At 41.1% G+C, this 20,673-nt stretch overlaps 5 protein-coding genes across 7 annotated transcripts; 2 read left to right on the top strand and 3 right to left on the bottom strand.

Annotated features, from left to right (window-relative positions):
- Nucleotides 1–133: 133 nt before the first annotated feature.
- Nucleotides 134–1,898, bottom strand: LOC106649300 (platelet endothelial aggregation receptor 1-like). The gene is made up of 3 exons (XM_014366636.2): nt 709–1,898; nt 520–608; nt 134–436 (listed from the first exon to the last, which is right to left on the bottom strand). Exons 1-3 carry the CDS (start codon nt 767–769, stop codon nt 341–343), a joined length of 246 nt encoding a protein of 81 aa, XP_014222122.1. The 5' UTR covers nt 770–1,898; the 3' UTR covers nt 134–340.
- Nucleotides 1,899–2,698: 800 nt separating this feature from the next.
- On the bottom strand, nt 2,699–6,489 carry LOC106649299 (V-type proton ATPase subunit B). The gene is made up of 5 exons (XM_014366635.2): nt 6,066–6,489; nt 4,572–5,038; nt 4,159–4,485; nt 3,749–4,087; nt 2,699–3,662 (listed from the first exon to the last, which is right to left on the bottom strand). The coding sequence occupies exons 1-5, from the start codon at nt 6,157–6,159 to the stop codon at nt 3,396–3,398; spliced, it is 1,494 nt and encodes a 497-aa protein (XP_014222121.1). The 5' UTR covers nt 6,160–6,489; the 3' UTR covers nt 2,699–3,395.
- A 670-nt stretch (nt 6,490–7,159) lies between these two features.
- On the top strand, nt 7,160–13,131 carry LOC106649179 (4-hydroxybutyrate coenzyme A transferase). 3 transcript variants are annotated; one of them, XM_023458210.1, is made up of 5 exons: nt 7,160–7,178; nt 10,157–10,388; nt 11,027–11,179; nt 11,254–12,165; nt 12,257–13,131. In XM_023458210.1, exons 2-5 carry the CDS (start codon nt 10,199–10,201, stop codon nt 12,448–12,450), a joined length of 1,449 nt encoding a protein of 482 aa, XP_023313978.1. In that variant the 5' UTR covers nt 7,160–7,178; nt 10,157–10,198; the 3' UTR covers nt 12,451–13,131. The 3 variants fall into 3 exon arrangements, with proteins under 3 accessions (XP_023313978.1, XP_014221949.1, XP_014221950.1); XM_014366463.2 differs by lacking the exon at nt 7,160–7,178 and adding an exon at nt 7,541–7,660; XM_014366464.2 differs by lacking the exon at nt 7,160–7,178 and adding an exon at nt 7,667–8,041.
- Nucleotides 13,132–14,106: 975 nt separating this feature from the next.
- Nucleotides 14,107–15,944, top strand: LOC106649113 (ankyrin repeat and protein kinase domain-containing protein 1-like). The gene has a single exon (XM_014366387.1). The coding sequence runs from the start codon at nt 14,107–14,109 to the stop codon at nt 15,844–15,846; it is 1,740 nt and encodes a 579-aa protein (XP_014221873.1). The 3' UTR covers nt 15,847–15,944.
- Nucleotides 15,945–18,124: 2,180 nt separating this feature from the next.
- On the bottom strand, nt 18,125–20,304 carry LOC106649112. The gene is made up of 4 exons (XM_023458175.1): nt 20,245–20,304; nt 18,866–18,980; nt 18,255–18,795; nt 18,125–18,129 (listed from the first exon to the last, which is right to left on the bottom strand). Coding segments are annotated over exons 1-4 (663 nt in total). The 5' UTR covers nt 20,247–20,304.
- Between the last annotated feature and the right edge of the window lie 369 nt (nt 20,305–20,673).

The following is a 20,673-nucleotide window of genomic DNA, read 5'->3' as shown; positions in this document are numbered from 1 at the left end:
ACGACGGTCTTCGATGCATTAGCCAGCAGCAGCATAATCACGCGTTTTTGAGGGAAAAATAGCGCAACAGGCTTATTATTGAATAACGTGCGAGAGTTATAAGTCGATGCAATATGCGGCAACTGAATAAGTTTTAATAAAGCTAGGGATAGGTTTTTGCTTTTGTTGTACATTGCTTTGTTTATACTCTCGATTTCTTTTTATTGCGTACACAGTGGAAAATTTTCGGCCAATACTTGGCCACCGCATAACAATAACTGCAATCCCTCGTTGATGATCTCAGCGTATTTGAGGAACATAATCGCATACATTCGAGTGCATTTGTTATAATGAATTTATATTATCGCTCGCAATCTTGATTCTTGACGCATCGATTGTACTTGCGCGAGAAGGAGTAGCCGCCGGTGCAGTAGCATCTCTTGTCCTTCTCGCACTTCTGCAATGATAAAAATTGGAACGAAATAAAAAATATCAAGCTCGAAGAAAAACAATACTGACTATTCTATAATTCGAACTTACGAGGGCCAGGCAAGAGACCATGCCGCACACGGGTGGACAGAGAGGGCCGCATTCGGCGAGGGTGTAATTGGCCGCGCACTTGGCCGATGCTATACAGGAACAAAAAAATCGGCCGAAAATCGGCAACATACAATTAATCGATCGAGCGCATATACATCGAAATTACAGCAAAAACGGATGAAAACTTACCCGATGAAACGAGGCAGAGCGCGACGAGGAGCGTCAGGCAGAGAACATAGCACTTGTTCATTTTGAGGAGCTAATAGTTGGATCGCGATTGAACTCCAGTGCAAAGGAAAAACTGCTTTTATATTTATCGTCGAAAGTTTGTTTTGAGTTCAAGAAAAAATAACAGCATGTTTGCCCTAGAGTTTATTGCGAAGCCGATTTTCCTTGTGCGCTAATACCCAATGTCGTTACAATGACCCAATGCTTCTTGGAAATATAGCGTAGAGATATCCATATATTCTTTTCAAATGAATTCATTTATTTCAAATTCGAACGACAATTAATTTGTACATCGTACAGCTTTGAATGATACTTTATTTATAAAAAAATAACTAAACGGGAGGAAAACAATCTACATCGAATGAAATCGGTAATATGTTTTATATATATTTATCTAGATCCCAAAAGCACCGAATTGGAGATAACGAAGAAAAGTTTTATAAATACGAGGAAATTCATTTCTATACAGAAGTAATCTTTTGCCAACAATTAGCATCGATGTAAGCGAGCAGCAGCAGCATAATATAGCACATAATAAATACATTAAAACATTGTACACGATACACATTATTTTTTCCTCTCTCGAATGCATCAATTTTCTTCGAGTGACGATACCGCTATGCACGGGAGAAGGGTTGATCGACATATTTCGCGCCTCACATTCTCCACGCTATCTTTTCTTTATTATTGTAATTTCGAATGTTACTCATACTGAAATGTATAGTCACAATGGCCAATTGTAATTAAATTTAATACCGAGTATGCAGGTAAGTCGCGGATAAGAGATAATATAATAATTTGGAACGTGACATCGGCCACGACGCGCGGACACAGTTTTATTTTACATAATTTTTATTTTATTTATTTATTTATTTCTTTTTTTGTTTCGTATACTTATGCGCTTCGCAATACTTTTTATAAACATTTAATATGCAGTGTCGTCTCTACGTCGATGAAAGAAAAAAAAAGATTATACACGTGTCCAAGCAGATTTTCTGCCGTTTCAGCGTGAACTCGCGGATGGAGCCAGCTTTTTATTTATATTCTTTTTTTCAATAGCGAGAGCTAGCGATGATTAAGAATGGAGAAAAAAAAACAAAAATAAATAAATGGATTTGTCCCGCGGTGTCTGGGCGATTTTGTGCTCGCGGTCACGTACATCAGTAGGAATTTCAAAAATGTGTCGATGCATATTTAAATTAGTCCTTTTTTTGAATAGTAAATATCGTTTTTTTTTTTACATAGATTTTGATAACATTCAATATATTTTATTTCAATTCTAAATACATTTCACCAGTATACACATGATTTATAACATGAAGATAATGGATCAAAATTTCATGAGGATTCCGGATCTCAATTTGATTGGGCGCGTGCGCGAAGGAATAGCGAAAAACAAAAATTAAAGTAAAAAAAATCCTGTAAGCCGCGCGAAAAAAAATTTCAACTTTTTTTCTCTCTCACTCTATCTTTCTCGTGGAATGTGTGTATAATGTTAATGGCGGGGGAGCGAATTACAATGTAACGCGTCGAGCTGCATAATACATAATTATAAATATTATGATAAGTTAATTATATATATCGATACACAATGTTGACGCACTTTAATGATTTTTTTCGCATATACACCGTAATACTGACCGACGTAATACAGAGATGTAATTAATTATGTTTTATTTGTTTATCGTTAAAAGGGTGTCTATTTGCGCGCTTGTGGGTTTATTACACCCGATGTGAAATCCACCTGGGCTCGAAGTTGACTCCATCGTCGGGTGGTACCCCATCTCCCCTGCATCTCGTCACCTTTCCTTTCTCTCGGCGTGTATTGATATTTTTATAATAATAATAATTATAATAATAATGATATCATATTGCAACAATTTACAATTCGGACGTGCGGGCGAAATTTTGGTGTATCAGTATACATTTATTGTAATATTGACCAACGATATATATTTACAAGGGTATATTTCGTAACATTATCATTCTTTTACACATGCCAATAAAATTTACTTCTTTTTTTGTTTAAATAAAATCTCGCAAACTTTTTCTTTTGCTTTAAAAAATCAACAAGTGCCCGTGTATAATAAATAGTGTTCGGCGAGCGTAATGCTGTCTTTGCGAATGAAATTGCACTATTGTATCGACTGACAAAAATGAATGAATTATTTTTTTTCTTTTTATACATTTTTGTCGCGCGCTCGAATTGAAAGAGACATCTCGGCATTAGAACATGATTTATTTTACAATGAGTATACAGCAAGCACAACCGATACTCGGTTTATACCATTTCTACATACTTTCTTTTTGTTTTTTTTTTTAATGACTCGATACAGCATATAGAACAACGAAAAAACGCTCCTTTATTTATAACACTGCGATGAATGAAAGAACATTATTTTTTGTAAAGATAAACAGGGTGAAATTTTTTTTTATTCTCCGTTCCGCTCTCCCCATCTCGCTTAGCAACAACAGGAGGACAGCCGACAAATTCACCAAGAAGAGCAACACGTTATCAATGAAGTTTTTTTTTTCATATTGATATTTTTAAATAAAACTAAAAATTCTTTCACTTATTTAATTCTAAAATATATCTTATATCTTAGCGTATGTTTTTTTTTATGCCTTTATTGTTATTGTTTTTTGCATTAGTGGCGCGAGTCTCTGGGGTAGAATTCGGCCAGGGTGTTGGCCGGGATTCTCTTGAGCATCTCCTTGGGGAAGATACGGAGCAACTGCCAGCCGATGTCGAGCGACTCGAACACCGTGCGGTTCTCGTACGAGCCTTGTGAGATGAAGTTCTTCTCGAACTTGGACAAGAATTCCAGATAGAGCAGATCGTCGGGCGTGAGGGCCTCCTCACCGACGACTGCCTTCATGGCTTGCACGTCCTTACCGATGGCGTAGCAGGCGTACTGAAATAAACGAGGCAAACGATCGTCAATTTTAGAAAAAAAAAAATCATCGTTGGATGGACTAGTGAAAAAGTTTCGAGACTCACCAGCTGATTGGAGACGTCGGAGTGATCTTTGCGAGTCATGCCCTCGCCGATGGCGGACTTCATGAGACGCGACAGAGACGGCAGCACGTTGATCGGTGGGTAGATCTGTCTGTTGTGTAGCTGTCGGTCGACGTAGATCTGACCCTCGGTAATGTAACCCGTCAAATCGGGAATGGGATGCGTGATGTCGTCGTTGGGCATAGTCAGAATTGGGATCTGGGTGATGGAGCCGTTTCTGCCCTCGACGCGACCGGCGCGCTCGTAGATGGTGGCCAAATCGGTGTACATGTAACCGGGGAAACCACGACGTCCGGGAACTTCTTCACGGGCGGCGGACACCTGCGATCGAAGATAAAAGAGTTAGTAAACAGTTGAAAATCAAATGATTTGGATGAAGATCGGAATCGCACCTCACGAAGGGCCTCGGCGTAAGAGGACATGTCTGTGAGAATGACGAGGACGTGCTTCTCGCACTGGTAGGCGAGGAACTCGGCGGCTGTGAGAGCCAGACGTGGAGTGATGATACGTTCGATGGTTGGATCGTTGGCGAGATTCAAGAACAGACACACGTTCTCCATGGAACCGTTCTCTTCGAAGTCCTGCTTGAAGAAACGAGCGGTCTCCATGTTCACACCCATAGCGGCGAAAACAATGGCAAAGTTGTCCTCGTGGCTGTCGAGCACCGATTTACCTGGTACCTTGACCAGACCAGCTTGACGACAGATTTGTGCAGCAATCTATAGTACATAAAAAAAGAAACATGAAAATCAAAGTAATGATTGCAAGATTTTACTCTCAAAGTAATCCTTTTGAATTTACTCACTTCATTGTGAGGCAAACCAGCAGCAGAGAAAATTGGGATTTTCTGTCCTCTGGCAATTGAGTTCATAACATCAATGGCAGAGATACCGGTTTGGATCATCTCCTCTGGGTAGATACGGGACCAGGGATTGATGGGCTGTCCCTGGATGTCAAGGAAATCCTCTGCCAAAATTGGGGGTCCCTTGTCAATGGGTTTGCCTGAGCCGTTGAATACTCGACCCAACATGTCCTCTGACACCGGTGTGCGCAGAATGTCACCGGTGAACTCGCAGTGAGTGTTCTTGGCATCGATGCCTGAAGTACCTTCGAACACCTGAACAACGGCTTTGGAGCCTGACACCTCCAAAACCTGACCAGAGCGGATGGAGCCATCTGCAAGTCTTAGCTGAACGATCTCAGCAAACTTGGGGAATTTTACATCGTCCAAAATGACCAGGGGACCGTTTACACCAGACACAGTCTTGTAGGCTGAAAGAATAAAAATGGGACTGATTAGTTTGAGATTAGACTAGTGCCTGTATAAGAGAGTCTAGATTGGATTAGTTTCCAACACACCATTAAAACTTATCAGTTAATGAAAGTCACATGACTCAATAAAGTTTCAGTATACTAACTACCTTACAATTAAGAAAGTAAAATAATCATGAAAATATGCAATACGCCAGTGCATAGAGCTCAAATATTGGAAAATTGCCAACGAAAGCTGCATAAAGCAACTGTCTGCACTTTTGACAACAAACAGCCTGATTCTGTGCATATCATAGTTCATATAATTTTCAAATAATCATCGACAAAACGATCGTTCGAATGGTTGCCTCTGATTTCCCAGCAAAACATCCAAAAACCAAAGGCAAGCATAAACGCCGTTTTAATTCATTCATTTATCCGTGCGTATCCGTGTTTGCAAAACCATTGATTTTCACGTGATACGTCCCGTGCAAAACGCCTCGCGCGGATCCGCGACGTATTGTACTAAAAGATACGATATACATCATGTCGTCTGCAGTCACATGACACGATTCGCGGTGCCGTAGCGCATCGAGCACCACACTCATATAACGCTACATACATTATATATCTATATATGTTAACATGTCTGTAGTATCGACGGTGAAAAATTTCGTCGATGCACGTGAGATCGCGAGGCTCCGAAAAAAGAAAGGCATACAGATGATGGAAATTTTGACGTCCAGCGAGTTTCGAGGAGAGATTTAAAGGTATCGAATACAAACACGGGCTCGGCTCTGTTCAGTAGCGAGTGTGAGATCAGCTGACCGTGCGATGTATACACGAGATCGATCTGCGTCCACCGCCCACAAAAATGTCTACCCCTTTATATATTTTTTGCGACATAATTCGCGTGCGGAATTCCGACAAAACAATAAGGGCAAAACGGTACGGTACGAAAACGAGCTCGAAGCATACGTCTAGATGTACAGATAGATATATACAAGATGAGAGAGCGATATATGCGTGTGTGCGTGCAAAAACTCACTGAGTCGCGGCTGGTCGATGAAGTTCCTCGTCACGGCGAGGATGTGCTCCTTGCGTGCCTCGTGAGCGCCCAGGGTCTGCTGCAGGGACGACATGGCTGGATGAAAGCTCGCTTCGGCTCGAATGAATCAAGTCTCGATATACCAATGAAATATTTCTTTAATCCCAGAGTCGCGCTGCTTATTTCGACGCCAGTGAGACACTACTGCTGTGGAGGTATTTCACGCTCGAGTCTCTCGTCCATACAGCTCGCGCAGCACCGAGTATATCGCACTGATGTGTGTGTGTGTTTGTGTGTTTGAGACTGTGTGTGGAGCGCACGACACACCACGGGATCTCGTATGCTATACAGTATATATCGCCGTCTCGTTCTAACTTGTATTTCGGAGTCACGAGAGAGAATTTGTGTACGTGAGAATTGGGTTACGTGTGTGCGTGAACTGGTGAATAAAGATAGCAGAAGAGAACCACTGCTCAGGCCGTCTCGCGCAGCTTCGCATACAATGACACAACAACATACAAGCCAATACAGAGCTTGTATTTTGTGAAGTGATCGTGACATTTTCACGCGTATAGCCAGATGGGAGGCCCATGCGAGCAATCGTCAAAGTTCCAAGGGGGAAAAACCCCATCGGAGCTGCTGCTGCTGCTGCGTAACGAGAGTTTGACACTTACGGGACGCGTATAGTGACAGGCGCGGAATATCATTGTTATTGTTGTTGTCGTTGGTCGAAGAAAAAGACGCAACATAGGCGCGATCAGCTTTAAGCACGTGGAGTCACGTGGATTGCGCGCGCACGATATTTCATTCGTTTTAACTCGAGCGAGAATCGCGGCTTGTGATGTGGCTGTGCTGCAGTTCTTTAGGCGCGCTCGAATTCGAATGTAGAGATAACGACATTTTATTGAATATGATTTTCGATAAGAGATACTTTTTTTCCATCGAGTCACGTGTGAATTTTGGACTATAATGGCATTGCGTTCGACTCGTGATTACTATTAATCGATCGTCTTTGATAGGGCCATCTATAATTGAAATTTAATTTGGAGCATTATGTATAATCGGAGCACAGCTGGATAAAGCAAGCGAGAAAATTGCCATCTATCTATTGACGTAAGTACGTAAGAGTTATACGCTGCCGATCTTGCTCGCATATCTCTCGCGATTAACTCGATTTCTGCAGTACCATACGCCGAGAGCAAAAATGATAACGTATAAAAAACGATATGTATAATTGCAACGAATGGTCGGTTGGCGGCGCGTCGCGTTCTTCCCGCGTGTCTCCAAGACTCGAGACTCCTCGATCTACGTCACTATACTAGTCTGCTATATACGGCTAATATACGAGTGCGAGAGAGACAGACGTTTAAATTCGCGCAGCAGCAGCAGCACCAACCAACTGGTCGTGCAAAAACTGGGGGCCCGTCCCGTCATACAACATAGCATACTCTGTGTGTATATACAACAAGCGAGCAGCAGCAGCTCGAGGGGGAGTTCATCAGTTTTGCGCCTGTCTGCTTAGCAGTTCGGAGCTGCCGGTGATTTAGCTCTCTCGATACTTCTCCGATTTTATAATTATTACTCATTTATTAATAGTAAGCTCGAGCCTTTTTCATCAATAATATTATTAAAGATACTAAAAAAGGAAAAAAAAGTAAAGGGAGGGAAAAATCGCGGGGGCGTCCAAAGTAGCTTCTCGACGTCTCGCGTACACCATAAACTTATTGGAACACATAAGTTGTTTTTTGCGTGAATCGAACGTCGTGTGTATGCGTGAGTGTGTGTGACAGTGGTTTGAGCTACTACGCTACGTTTCAGCTACTGCCTGCTGCTACTGGCCTACATATTTTTTAATCGAAAAGAAAGAAAATATAGATTATATTATTATCGCCCAGACCTTCGCTGACCGAGGGTTTTTTTTTTGTCTCGAGAAGCCGATTTATAATTCTCCGAGTCTTTAGCTCGTGAAACTACAAGTAAGCTCTCGACAGTTACACACAGCCCTTCAAATAATAATAATAGTTATAGTACACAAGAGCACACATCATCCCGATAAAGTGTAGTGTAGTGTATGTATATCGAGCTTTTAGAGGTTATACCTTTCGGGTGTATTTTTATTTCGAATGTATAGAAGAGAGTTAGCCTCTCGGAGAATCGACGGGTGTGGAGCATGTGTGTGCGAATATATACGTGTGCATATAGTGCAGTGTATATATATGGCTTTGACCCAGAGAGCCAGAGTCGGTGGCATCTCGGGGGCAAAAGTTCAGTTGTGGCACACACGACGGCTCGATTTTTTTTTTTTGCATGAATTTCCAAGACATCAGCACACGAACTCCTTTCAGATCTTTTGACTCAAAAATTTCGCTCGAGTAGCTGAAACTCAATTATAATTCCAAAGAAATGGATCACGTCGATATATACACGTACACACACATACGCACGCAGACACGTATACGTTACGCTGCTGCACTGACCTTTTTCTTCGTTTCGCTCCGCAATCTAATCGACTTTTGTATTATTTCAATGTCTGCCGGGCTTATACTCGTGGATATTATCGGTCAATTCTGGTTTTCTAAGTCGTCGACAAAAATTTGCATAGCTCGGCACAAGTAAATGCCTATAACGTCGTAAAGTTTTTCATTTTCCATTGAGTTAGATAGCAATAGCAGTAGCCAGCAGCGAAGAAACGAGGCAAAAAATAGCAGGATAAACATCTGCTGCTTCGATGCGATACGTTATTTGCGGCATGAGTATGACTAAGCTAATATTATAAATTGTTGTTTTGATAATTGACTGCTGCTGCTTGTCGCTGCTGCTGCTGCTACTGCTGCTACTCGAGAGTCGAGTGGTTTTCGGAAATTCGCGATTACTTCAACGAGCGTTTCACAATTTTCTAGTTAAAAAAAAAAAAAAAACCAAAATCATTTTCCAGTTCGATAAAGTAAAACGAAAATAATACGAGTAATTTGTTTTTCGCCATTCTCGTCGGATCTTTTTAAAATCGAAGGCCGATGTGTATTTTTTATTATTATGTCACGTGCGGCACGCGCGCAAGCATTGAATATGCAAAATCTCGGGTCTCCGTCTGTCTGACTCGCGGAAAGCCTCGCGCACACACACAATGTTTGTATGTGCGACGACATTATAATCCGTAAAGATTTTATTCTCGCGTTTTTACGCTCCGAGTAATGTACTCGACATCAAAAAGTCAAAGTATCGAGGATAAAAATTTTGCACGTTCCTTTTTTCTTTTTGCCGTGGTACATGAAAAATCGCGCGCGTGCACTTGCTGACACGGCGGTCGCGACCGCGAAATTATACTCACACATGCACAGGCGCTTGCAATGTTTGAACATTATTTAGCTCTTCCTCTAAATAGACTTAGACAGACGGAGTCGTAAGAAAAAAGAATTTCGACGTTCGAAGAAGAGCCGCCGTTGAGCTCGTCGGGTCATATATTAATAAAAATATTCGCTATTATCGAACTCCTCGAAGCCGCGTCTATAATACTTTTTCGACATTATCGCCTCTCTCTTTATTTGTTATAAAATGACCTCTGAATCTTTTTTCTTGATAATAAATTCGTATACTACTTACGAGTGCCTCTCGTTATCGCGTATCGCACGCATTCAAACGCAGCAGAAGCAGCTCGGCTCGTTTAATTATAATATATTAATGTTACACCTTGGCCGTTGATCGTTATAAACGTGCACATAATGTCATTGTGTAGACGTATAGATTTTATGAATGAAGTGCGCATCCCAATACCAACGGAGGATAAAAATATCTTCTCGCAGTTTTGTCTTACGTGCGCGGTGCAGCGTGTCTGCGAGTAGAGAGCCTCGACCTTGCCCTAAATTTTCGTGTGTGTGTGCATATGCGGCTGCTCTATCTACCTCTCGAAATGCATGTGTATGTGTATATGTGTACACAAATCTTATATTACACCTGTCTCACACCTACACACGATGTTTCAGAACTCGAGAGATTCCGATTAGATTATTATATAGAGATACCTATATCATATTTTCTCTCCTCGATGATCGATTTTTAATTGCCACGAATTAATTTATTAACGTTTATCGCAGGTGGAGTTATAATCCCGTTTTGCGAATCAGCTTCTCGTCGTCATGTCTTCGATCCAGAAACTGCAGACCCTGTCGAGGGCCCTGAGCGCCCTCAAGCCCTACCGGGCCGCGGCGGCCGGCAGCAAATCCTACTACACGTACGTGAACGAGCCCGCCATGCCGATCCCGAACAAGGAGCCGACCTACGTCAAGTCGGCCGAGGAGGCGATCGAGAAAGCCGGTCTAGCTTCCAGTGAGTATATACTTAATATCGTTGTACATTTTTGTCGAGTCATTTCGATGATGCTCACCGATGATAATTATGACAACGATGATACACAAATACTTACGATAACGTTGAGAACACGATGAAAAACAAAATCCATCGCGGAGATTATGAGAGAGCGAGTGAAAAAATGTAATTCGTTGAATGAGATTGTTTGTCATAGCATACAAGCTCGCGCACACAACCGGCTACAATATCGATCGCAATTTGATAATGACAAGCCTCCGATCGCGTTACGTTCCGCAAATTAATTTGCAAATAATATCGTCGTGCGTTACGATGAATTCCATAATTATTTTAAGAAAAATGAGTAAATAAATAAATAAATGACGGGTCTAAAATCATCCATGCGTTAAATTGTCACACGAGATGTACGCATATATAAACGAGAGTATAACGACCTCTCGTCGTCGCCGTCGGAGCTTATGTCAGATTATTATTACCATCCAGCCGCGTACATACACGCACTCGAATATATAATGAATGCCGAGTACACGAGATAATCCGTCACGTCCGTATGACACATAATAATAATGACGATGATACTTGTATCGGCCGGTTTTTCAACCCTTCAAATTTTTGTTGATTTATTTTTCTCCTTACAGATCAACTGGTGTTCGCTCAGGGCGCCGCAGCCACTCCCGTCGAGCTTCTGCGCGGCATGACCGAGCTCGGCCAGCAGAAGCACGTCTCCAACGTCCGGCTGTTTCACATGCATCTCGAGGGCCAGGCACCGTTCGCCGACAAGAGCGTCGAGAGTACGTATGATATACACTGTATATTGTAAACTTACGTAACGCACCCAACCTTGACCTTGCCTCTTTCCACGCAGAGAACTTCAGATCGATCAGTCTGTTCATCGGCGGCAACGTGCGCAAGGCCGTGAACGAGGGTAGGGCCGACGCCATCCCCATCTTCCTGCACGAGATCCCCAAGCTGTTCAACGAGGGCCACATCAAGCCCGACATCGCCCTGATCCACGTGACGCCACCGGACTCCAAGGGCTACTGCTCGCTCGGCACCTCGGTCGACTCGGTGCGCTCCGCGATCCAACACTCCAAGGTCATCGTGGCCCAGGTCAACAAGCACATGCCGCGCACCTTCGGCGACGCTCTCGTGCACAAGAGCCACATCGATTTCGCCGTGAATCACGACGGCCCCCTGCCCGCCCACGGCGGCAACGAGCCCAGCAAGGAGGAGAAACTCATCGGCAAGTACATCGCCGAGAATCTGGTGGAGAACGGCGCGACTCTGCAGCTCGGCATCGGTAGCATACCCGACGCCGTCTTAGCTCTGCTGAAGCAGCACAAAGATCTGGGGGTGCACAGCGAGATGTTCAGCGACGGCGTGGTGGATCTCGTGAATCTCGGCTGCGTCACCAACAGCCAGAAGAAGATGCACACGGGTAGAATAGTCGGCTCGTTCTGCGTCGGCACCAACAAACTCTACGACTTCATGGACAACAATCCGTTCATCGAGATGCTGCGAGTGGACTACGTGAACGATCCGAGGGTCGCTGCTAAGCAGCCCAAGATGACGGCCATTAATTCCTGTATCGAGGTCGATCTTACCGGCCAGGTGTGCTCCGACAGCATCGGCACGAGGATGTTCTCCGGCTTTGGCGGACAGGTCGACTTCATCTCGGGTGCGGCCATGAGCGAGGACGGCCGAGGCAAGCCCATCATCGCCCTCAGATCGACGACCAACAAGGGCGCCAGCAAAATCGTGCCCACGCTAAACCTAGGTAATCTATCGTCTTTCCTCTTCCTCTTTCTCTTCGTGAACTGCAGGAATCTTGATTTACTTGTAACTTTTTTTTTTTTTTTTTAACACAGGTGCCGGTGTGGTGACGTCAAGAGCTCTGGTGCGCTACGTCGTCACGGAGTGGGGCATCGCCAGCCTCTTCGGCAAGAATCTGCAACAGCGAGCCTACGAGCTCATCCAGGTGGCTCATCCCGATCACAGAGAGACCCTCGAGAAGGCGGCCTTCGAGCGCTTGAAAGTCATGCCCGAGAAGAAGAACTATTAAATTCTTTTTTTTTTTTTTAGTGAAAACGATAGAGAAAATACAAAACGCAAAAAAAAACTTTCGAGGGGGGTTTAGCGAAAGACACCGTTGTTCGAGTTTAAAAAGAAAAAGCATAGCATTTCTGTCGCGTTTGCCATAAAACAAAAAAACAAACAAACACACACTCATATCGAGGGGTGGGAAAGCGTGAGTTTTTTGCCTCTCTGTTTTAAAGATAGTTTAAAAGACTCTCGTCGTAAAGTAATTTATATATAAAGGAAAAAAAAAACGAGCGGTAACATTGACAGATATATACTATAATATTTATTCAGAAAAGTTTTATCGTCTATCGCCTCGATAATAATGATACAATTCAACAAACTCGTGCAGAAGTCGAGCACGAATAGATTAAACGTATAGAAATATGGGTATTTTGACGAGTTGAATTCGCGCGTCGCCGACTACGACGACGATGACGATCGCAATTACCATTGCATTAATCGAATAATAAAAGAATTTTAGAAGAAAAAAAAATAAATGAACAAATACGAGTACGAAGCACCCCGAGACATAAATCGCACTAATTACTGGAGATACGACTTCGTGTACCTTATAAAAAAAAATTGCGAAAGCAGTAACAAGAGTACCTAAATGCCAGAGTATAATTTTGTAAAAAAAAAAAACAAGAAAAAAATAATTAAACCTGACGCGTCCTTTTTAAAAAAAAATAGCTTGCCAAAGTGATTTATATCAACAGCTGCATTTTTCGATTAAATCAAATTCTACTTCTTCGTTTCGTTTTATCCCGTGAATTTTGTTTTTTTTTCTTTTTTAATTTTTAGGCGATACACCCACCAACCATGTGTTTTCCAGCTTGGAAATTCGTTCGAGCTTACTTATTATACACTGTACACACACGAGTACACACACACGCGCATATATTTTTAGCATAAACGTTATAAATTATATTTTTGTAACTGATTTAGAGGATAACGATATTGTTACGTGTAAGCTGTTAAATCGAATATTGTTTCGCCGATTCGTCATTCTAAAATAATAATTAATAATACAATTGTAAATGTGCAACGAGAGCTGCGCATATTAATATAAAAAAATACATAATTTGTGTAACGCCTGGGATCGCCCTCACGCGGTCCATCGTCATTATTATTATTATAATTTATTTTTTTTTCTTTCTCAAAGCAAGAGATTAAAATATATATTATATTTGAAAAAAGGAAAAGTTTTTGGTCGTTCGTTACTTTTTTCTGGAATATTTCTTGGTTTTTTTTTTGGTCATCGATTACGCGCGCGGATGCTGCTACTGTAGATCTCCCACTTCACAACGGCGCTCTCGCGAGAGAGAGAGAGAACCGGTTTTAAACGTTATGTCCCGCGTGTCTATATATACATAACAGTATATACCCAAGCACCGCTACACGGTACTACGATCATCTTCCTCTGTCTGGGCGGCCCCCGCATGCGTGCTCTTCTCGAGACAGTCGACGGCCTGCGAGCCGTCAATTCGCACAAGTTTCCATAGCCAGCCGGTATACATTATAATGTTTACGGAAAAAACCGCGAGAATTATTGGCAAAAAGCGATTGTGTCATAATACTTCCGCGTGATACTCATCCTTTTTTTCCTCATTAGTTTTTCGACCGCCGAACAGTGAACATGTTCGCGACCGAGAGAGACGTCGTTATCTTCGTCGACGATAATAGTGCTGCTGGTGATACTATAAATAATCAGCTCTGCCGGGCGGTGAGGGATCGCCGCGATCGTCGCGGTATCGAGCGTCTGGCGCGTCTCGCAGCCGAAAATGTGAACAGGGGCAGTCGCGACGCGTCTAGGCGCACGGCCCTTCATCACGCTGTATCGGCCCGTTATCGCGAGGCCGTCGAACTTTTGTTGTTCGAGTGTCGAGACGTGGATCCGAACTCGTACGACGGCTACGGATCGACGGCCCTTCATCTGGCGGTGGCGAGTCAGGACACGAGACTGGTGTTGCCGTTTCTGCTGCATCCGCGGACGAGATTGGCCGCGACGCAGGCCCGGACGAGGCAGTCGGTACTGCATATGGTGGTGCGGGACAGGAACGAGGCTATGTTGCGGTTATTGTTGGCTTTCTGGTCGGATTATCCGGTGGATTTGAGAGACGAGGCCGAGGATACGCCGCTGCATTTGGCTGCCGGGGTAGCCGGCGACGACCCGACATTCGTTGAGATACTGCTGGGACGCGGTGCCGATTGCTCGTTGAGTAATATCTGGAATCAGACACCCGTACACGTGGCCGTGGCCAGGAACAATTTTAAATGTCTCGAGTTACTGATGGAGCACTCGAGTTTTGAAGCGACTGCATCGTCGTCCAACCTCGTGACCCCTCTAAAACTCGCCGTCAAGTACAACAACGCGAGGATCGTCGAGTACCTGCTGAGTCGACAGAGCCAACCGGAGAGCTGCTTGTTACACGAGGCCGTGACTTCGAGCAGCGACGAACTGTTGAAGATGCTGTTGAAGTGGCCGGAAATCGACAAGGAAGAGAAGAATATCGATGGTCAGACTCCGCTTCATTTGGCGATCTTGACCAAGAGCCTCGAGAAGACACGACTGCTGCTCGAGCACGGGGTAAAAGCTACCGATCCCGAGACGATCGCGAGAGCCGTCAGAGCTCGAGCCTCGAGACGGATGTTCGAGCTGTTGATCGAAGCCGGTGCCGATGTCGATGCCAAGAACGACGATAACGAGACGCCGCTCGAGGTGGCTGCGCGAATGCGATCGGCCACGACGATCGGTATATTGTTAAAGTTGGGTGCCGATCCGCTGTGTCTGGCGAACGATCGATCGCTGCTGCACGAGGCGATAAGAGTCGCCGATCATCGATTCTGCGACTTTCTGCTGGCTAATTTCGACGAGGAGATCGACGCGAATTACGTAGATTCGGTGGGTGACACCCCGTTGACGCTAGCCGGAAACGCGCCGATCTCGACGATACGTGCTCTCGTCCGGAAGTTGGCGATCGTCGGGCCAAACGATCGGAATAGGAAGGCGATCGATGAGAATCAAGGGCTTAAGGAGTATTACGAGGAGTGCAGATTGGAATTGAAGCGATTGAACGAAGAAGGTTTGATAAAAGTGTTAGTGACGAGTCGTAGCTGGCGAAAGTCGACGTTTTCAAGGATCAATCGGATAGAGGCTCGAGTGAAAGATGGCAAACGACTAGAAGAGTATCCAATTTATCGGGAAAAATTAGCAACGAATTTGGAGAGGATGAGAGAGAGGCGAGGATGGATGAAGAGGACTCACGAGGCTTTGGTGGAGCTCGAGGCGTTTCACGTGCTGTTCGACGTCATCGAGACGATTGTCGATAATTTTACGAATAAGGAGATGATGTACTTTTTGAAGAATTCCGGTTGATTATAATTAGCGTTTAAGTGGCTGTAAATACTTCTAAATCTAAGAAACCGAATTGTACATATATTACTTTAATCCTATGTGTGTGTAATAAAGACAAAAAAAATGCTGGTAAAAATTCATTCGATTTTTTTTATGCCTTAACTAATTCGATGCTGCACAACGTTATTCAATCGATTTTTATTTACGTCTCTATTCGGAATCGGCAATGAAAATCTGGGAGGAGAGCAGCGCAGCTTACTCGTGCATCGCGATTCGTAAATCATCCGCGTGATAATTACCAATAAACGTCGTCGTTGCGAATCGAGCGAGCCTCGGCGATTATCGCTCGTGCACTGCACAGCGACACATGCCATCGTAATCACTAGTGTACTGTTCGTAAAGAATAAGAAAATCTTAAATTTGATGCAGATTCGATGTACGATTGGACATGAAAATTGAGGTAATCGGGAATTGAATTTTATTTAAGGTATTTTTAAATGAAATCGTGGTTGAAAATTGATGTATTGTATGGATTTATTTTTTCACTTTAGATATACAAAATACATGAAAATGCAGTTTTATAAATTATTTTTAATAATTCTATTCTTTACTAAATATTTAAACATTTTGATTGAATAAAATTCATGAACCTCCAAGTGTATCTATCTACCGCTAGATGGCGAGTACCTTTGTCTGCAAATCCGCAAGTGGCAATGCAAAAACAAATGTACAAGTAGAAGCAATACCAAGTAACAACACTATCAGTATTTTTATTACAATTATACCGTATTTTTTTGGTGAAAATTAACGTATAAGAGGAAAGAGTTTTTTCCTTTGCGTATCTAAGAATATTTTCATGTAAAATAATTCAGATTGATGTGATTTTGTTCAATGAAATAATGTATGAAAAAAATCTTTAAAATTCACATCATATTAATTTGAATGATTTTAATTGAAATTAGATTTATCTACGTGTAAAAAACCTCCTTTAATTTAAATTAATTTCTACAAAAAAATTTTTAACGTAACACGCTTGACAAAAATGTTGATTATTTGTTATAATATTACTGTTATCGAGAGTAACAGAATCAGCAGCATCGGAAATAGGCGCGAGCTCAAGACGGTACGGTAAACGTCAATTCTCGAATATGATTACGATATTTATGCGAATGTAAGATTATTGCGTTCACTTATAATAGACAAATCTCTTTTGACAAAATACTTGCTAAGATCATGGAATGTATTTATGTGAAATTTTAAAGGTCTCGCTACGATCATTGAGATTCGAGGTCAGCTTTGCAGTCAAATCATAAGTGACGAATCTTGCACTCGATGAAATTTCATCGACAATCCGCTCAAAACATGACAGATATATTACATTCAAAGGTTGTTGGCTACGAATACGTACTAACATTTGTGAGGTTTCATGTCACTTTTTCGTACAAATGTTTTGTGACAAATCTTACACACGAAGGGTCTGTTACGATTATGCAGTGCGTTTACGTGGTACTTCAGGTGATCTTTTCTTCCAAATGATTTAGAACAAATATTACATTTGTAAGGTTTGCTCCGATCATGTACTGCACTCAAGTGGTTTTTAAGGGTACCCTTTATTCCAAATGATTTGTGACAAATCTCACATTCAAAGGGCTTGCTCCGATTATGTACTATATTTATGTGAGATTTGAGGATAAACTGCCTTCCAAATGATTTAAGACAAATATCGCATTTGTAAGGTTTGCGCCGAGCATGTACTGAACTTATGTGCTTTTCGAGGCTTGCTTTTTGTCCAAATGATTTGTGACAAATGTCACATTCAAAAGGTTTAATTTGATTATGTACTAAATTTATGTGAAGTGTGAGGGAACTCTTTTGTCCAAATGATTTGTTACAAATTTCACATTTGAAGGTTTTGCTACAATTATGTACTAAATCTATATGCTTAGCAAGCTTACCCTTCAATGAAAATGATTTATGACAAATCTCGCATTCAAAGGGTTTGCTACGATCATGTACTATATTTATGTGTGTACTGAGATAACTCTTGTTTGAAAATGATTTGTGACAAATCTCACATTCGAAGGGTTTGCTACGAATATGTACCCCGCGCATGTGAAGTTCGAGAGAATGTTTGTATCCAAATTTATAGTGACAAATCTCACATTCGAAGGGTTTGATACGATTGTGTACTGAATTTATGTGAGATTTAAGAGAACCCTTTTCTCCAAATGATTTGTGACAAATGTCACATTCGTAGGGTTTATTCCGATTATGTACTGTATTTATGTGCTTAGCAAGGTTACCCTTCAATGAAAATGATTTATGACAAATCTTACATTCAAAGGATTTGCTACGATTATGTACTGTCCTTATGTGCCTTTTAAGATCTCTTTTTTGCCCAAATGATTTGTGACAAATCTCGCACTCACAGGGTTTGTTTTTATACGGCCTAATACTTTTAAGTTTTGTATTGACATGTTTTTTTAGACTTGATTCAGTTTTCTGACACACTTTTGACTTATTTGATGCTCTTTTTTCAGCAGTTTCATAAAAATTTCTCATCTTCAGATATTGGGACCGTTTGAAACGAGAGCTCATGTAAAATCGACAATTATCATCATAATTAAATCCTTTTTTAATCAAAATTACCAGCTTTTTGTTATTCACGTAATTTTTCGGATTTGGGTTTTCTTTTTTAACGTTAGGTTGACAACTTTTATCTTTAGCCTTGCAAATGATTGTCAGACGAGATGTCTGTTCAAGTTTAACACTTTTGCACTCAAAATCAATGAATATATTTTCTGTTATATCATTGGTCTGCTCTTCGTTTTCTATTTTTACAATCGATTGGCAATTTTGATAATCACATAAAGAAGTCGGTTGAAGTTTAACGTCTTTGCACTCAAAATCTATCCGAACATTTTCATCCAAACTTTCCTGCGACGCCACATCTTTATTTACGTGTTCTGCCTGAAATTAAAAATTTGTTTCATTTTTTGAATGTTAAAAAGCAGTACATAGTTCAAAATTTTAAACATACTGATATTTCATGAATCGGCGATATTTCAACTTTTATTGCTTTGCAAGAGTCCACCGAATCCAGAACATAGTCGTCAGCTGCAGTCGTCAAAGTATCGCTGGGCTCTTCCTTCACCCTAGAGGATAATCGAGTTTGATAAGTGATTGCTCAAAAAATTATCATGGCAGTATAATAACATATTGATGCTCTTTACGAAGATTAACACGTTTATTTGTTAATTTAAATAGAAAAGTGTTATTCCTTGTAAAAGACGTGGATATATGAAAAGTGCCTAATTATTTCGCGATTACTATTTATTACTTCCTCTTTATAAACATAAGATTACGATTATAAGATTACGAGTAAAGAACTACTTGTAACGTCGAGACGTTACGTCGAATGTGACTTACTTGCAATGAACTTTGTTAATGTTTTCTGGGATAAACTTTTGAGCTTCTTCATGCATCATCCTTTCGATTGGACAATAGACGAGATGTCAGTAAAGTTCGAACTTAGAAATAGTTAGGGAAAAAATGGCACTTTCAATTTGACAAAACGTCTAAAACTGTTTATTGCAACGTTGACTGTGATTACTTTAGAGAATACGTACACTGAACGTCATTTACTTTTGCCATACCTTAGCAAAAAATGAGTAAACTTCAAAGTGTCGTAGCTCAATCAAATAGGGCGTATCGAAATGGTGATGATACCATTAGAAATGTTTTTTTGAGTACTTAATTTCTATGTAAATTATTTAATGTTTATTTATTCTTTCATAGATTGTAATCAACAATTAACGAATCAAAAATATTGGTTTTTCTTGTCTGTATTATTTCTTTTGCCGTTTAAGTTAGAGAGATTTGTTGGTTTTTACAAGACTTTTAATAATATATTTGTTTTAAAGTACCCAAAAATTCCGGAAATTCGTCAAAATTGTCGAATTTATTAAAATTTTCAGAACATTGGAATACATTAAAACAGCCGTCTATCAAGGTAAATGTATAAAAAACAATTTTAAAACATATTATTCATTATAAATAGTTAATTAGAAATCGGTCTTGTAAAAACCTCGGAATGTTTCTACAACCTCTCTAACTAAAATGGCAAGAGAAATAGTAGAGACAACAAAAACAAATATTTTTGATTCGTTAATTGTCAATTACGATCTATGAGTAAATAAGTAAAGCTTGTAAGAATATACATAGAAATAAAGTACTTTATGCAACCTTTTGAAGAATGATGTTGTTAAAATTTCGATCCGCTAATTTTAGACTGAGCTACGACACTTTGCAGTTTAGAAGATGTGTAATATATCAAATCTTTATTAACTGCAGCAAACGAAAAAAAATTGTCAAGCATAAAAGAAAAGATAGTTAATTTATTTAGTGAATTTAACTTACATTATGATATTGTCGAAGTACTGGTATCGTAAAGAGGCTCAAACACTGAATCACCACAAAGAGAAAAACACTTAGACACTTTTGTAAGCAAGATGTTGCCTGTTGGACTGCTGGAGCACGAGTAAGTCGAGATGTGTGTGTCTGTAGTGCTGACACATGAAATTGTATTGAGCTCGAATCGCGGCTGAATTTTTATGGCTTTTTCAGGGCCAGCATTGGCGGCCTGTTTTTCGTTAGCAGCCAAGACGTTAGTTTTTCTGTTTCTCTTCTTTCTTTGAGCAGATGGTCAAACTTTATCAAATACAATACTTACATAGCATACATAGCATTTACTTATATATGAATTTAATATTTTCATGCGGTTTTTCTTCATTTAATTGTCATAATCATTATTGCATGTAAATATTTATGCTCAACTTTTTGTCGCTG

The sequence above is a fragment of the Trichogramma pretiosum genome, unplaced genomic scaffold (assembly GCF_000599845.2).
Source record: "Trichogramma pretiosum strain Unisexual culture from Peru unplaced genomic scaffold, Tpre_2.0 scaffold17, whole genome shotgun sequence".
In the NCBI taxonomy this organism is placed as follows: Eukaryota; Metazoa; Arthropoda; class Insecta; order Hymenoptera; family Trichogrammatidae; genus Trichogramma; species Trichogramma pretiosum.
This window is presented reverse-complemented; position numbering and strand designations above follow the sequence as displayed.

What these genes read in the sequence shown, in the direction of transcription:
- LOC106649113 (XM_014366387.1), top strand. Translation starts at nt 14,107, where the DNA reads ATGTTCGCGACCGAGAGAGACGTCGTTATCTTCGTCGACGATAATAGT.
- LOC106649300 (XM_014366636.2), bottom strand. Translation starts at nt 769, where the DNA reads ATGAACAAGTGCTATGTTCTCTGCCTGACGCTCCTCGTCGCGCTCTGC. An exon ending in GCTCTGCCTCGTTTCATCGG is followed by an intron (nt 609 to 708) that starts GTAAGTTTTCAT and finishes GTTCCTGTATAG; the next exon opens with CATCGGCCAAGTGCGCGGCC. An exon ending in TGGTCTCTTGCCTGGCCCTC is followed by an intron (nt 437 to 519) that starts GTAAGTTCGAAT and finishes TTATCATTGCAG; the next exon opens with AAGTGCGAGAAGGACAAGAG.
- LOC106649179 (XM_023458210.1), top strand. Translation starts at nt 10,199, where the DNA reads ATGTCTTCGATCCAGAAACTGCAGACCCTGTCGAGGGCCCTGAGCGCC. An exon ending in GAAAGCCGGTCTAGCTTCCA is followed by an intron (nt 10,389 to 11,026) that starts GTGAGTATATAC and finishes TTCTCCTTACAG; the next exon opens with ATCAACTGGTGTTCGCTCAG. An exon ending in CGTGCCCACGCTAAACCTAG is followed by an intron (nt 12,166 to 12,256) that starts GTAATCTATCGT and finishes TTTTTAACACAG; the next exon opens with GTGCCGGTGTGGTGACGTCA.
- LOC106649112 (XM_023458175.1), bottom strand. An exon ending in CGCCGATTCATGAAATATCA is followed by an intron (nt 18,796 to 18,865) that starts GTATGTTTAAAA and finishes TTTTAATTTCAG; the next exon opens with GCAGAACACGTAAATAAAGA.
- LOC106649299 (XM_014366635.2), bottom strand. Translation starts at nt 6,159, where the DNA reads ATGTCGTCCCTGCAGCAGACCCTGGGCGCTCACGAGGCACGCAAGGAG. An exon ending in CTGGTTTGCCTCACAATGAA is followed by an intron (nt 4,486 to 4,571) that starts GTGAGTAAATTC and finishes TATGTACTATAG; the next exon opens with ATTGCTGCACAAATCTGTCG. An exon ending in CCGACGTCTCCAATCAGCTG is followed by an intron (nt 3,663 to 3,748) that starts GTGAGTCTCGAA and finishes CGTTTATTTCAG; the next exon opens with TACGCCTGCTACGCCATCGG.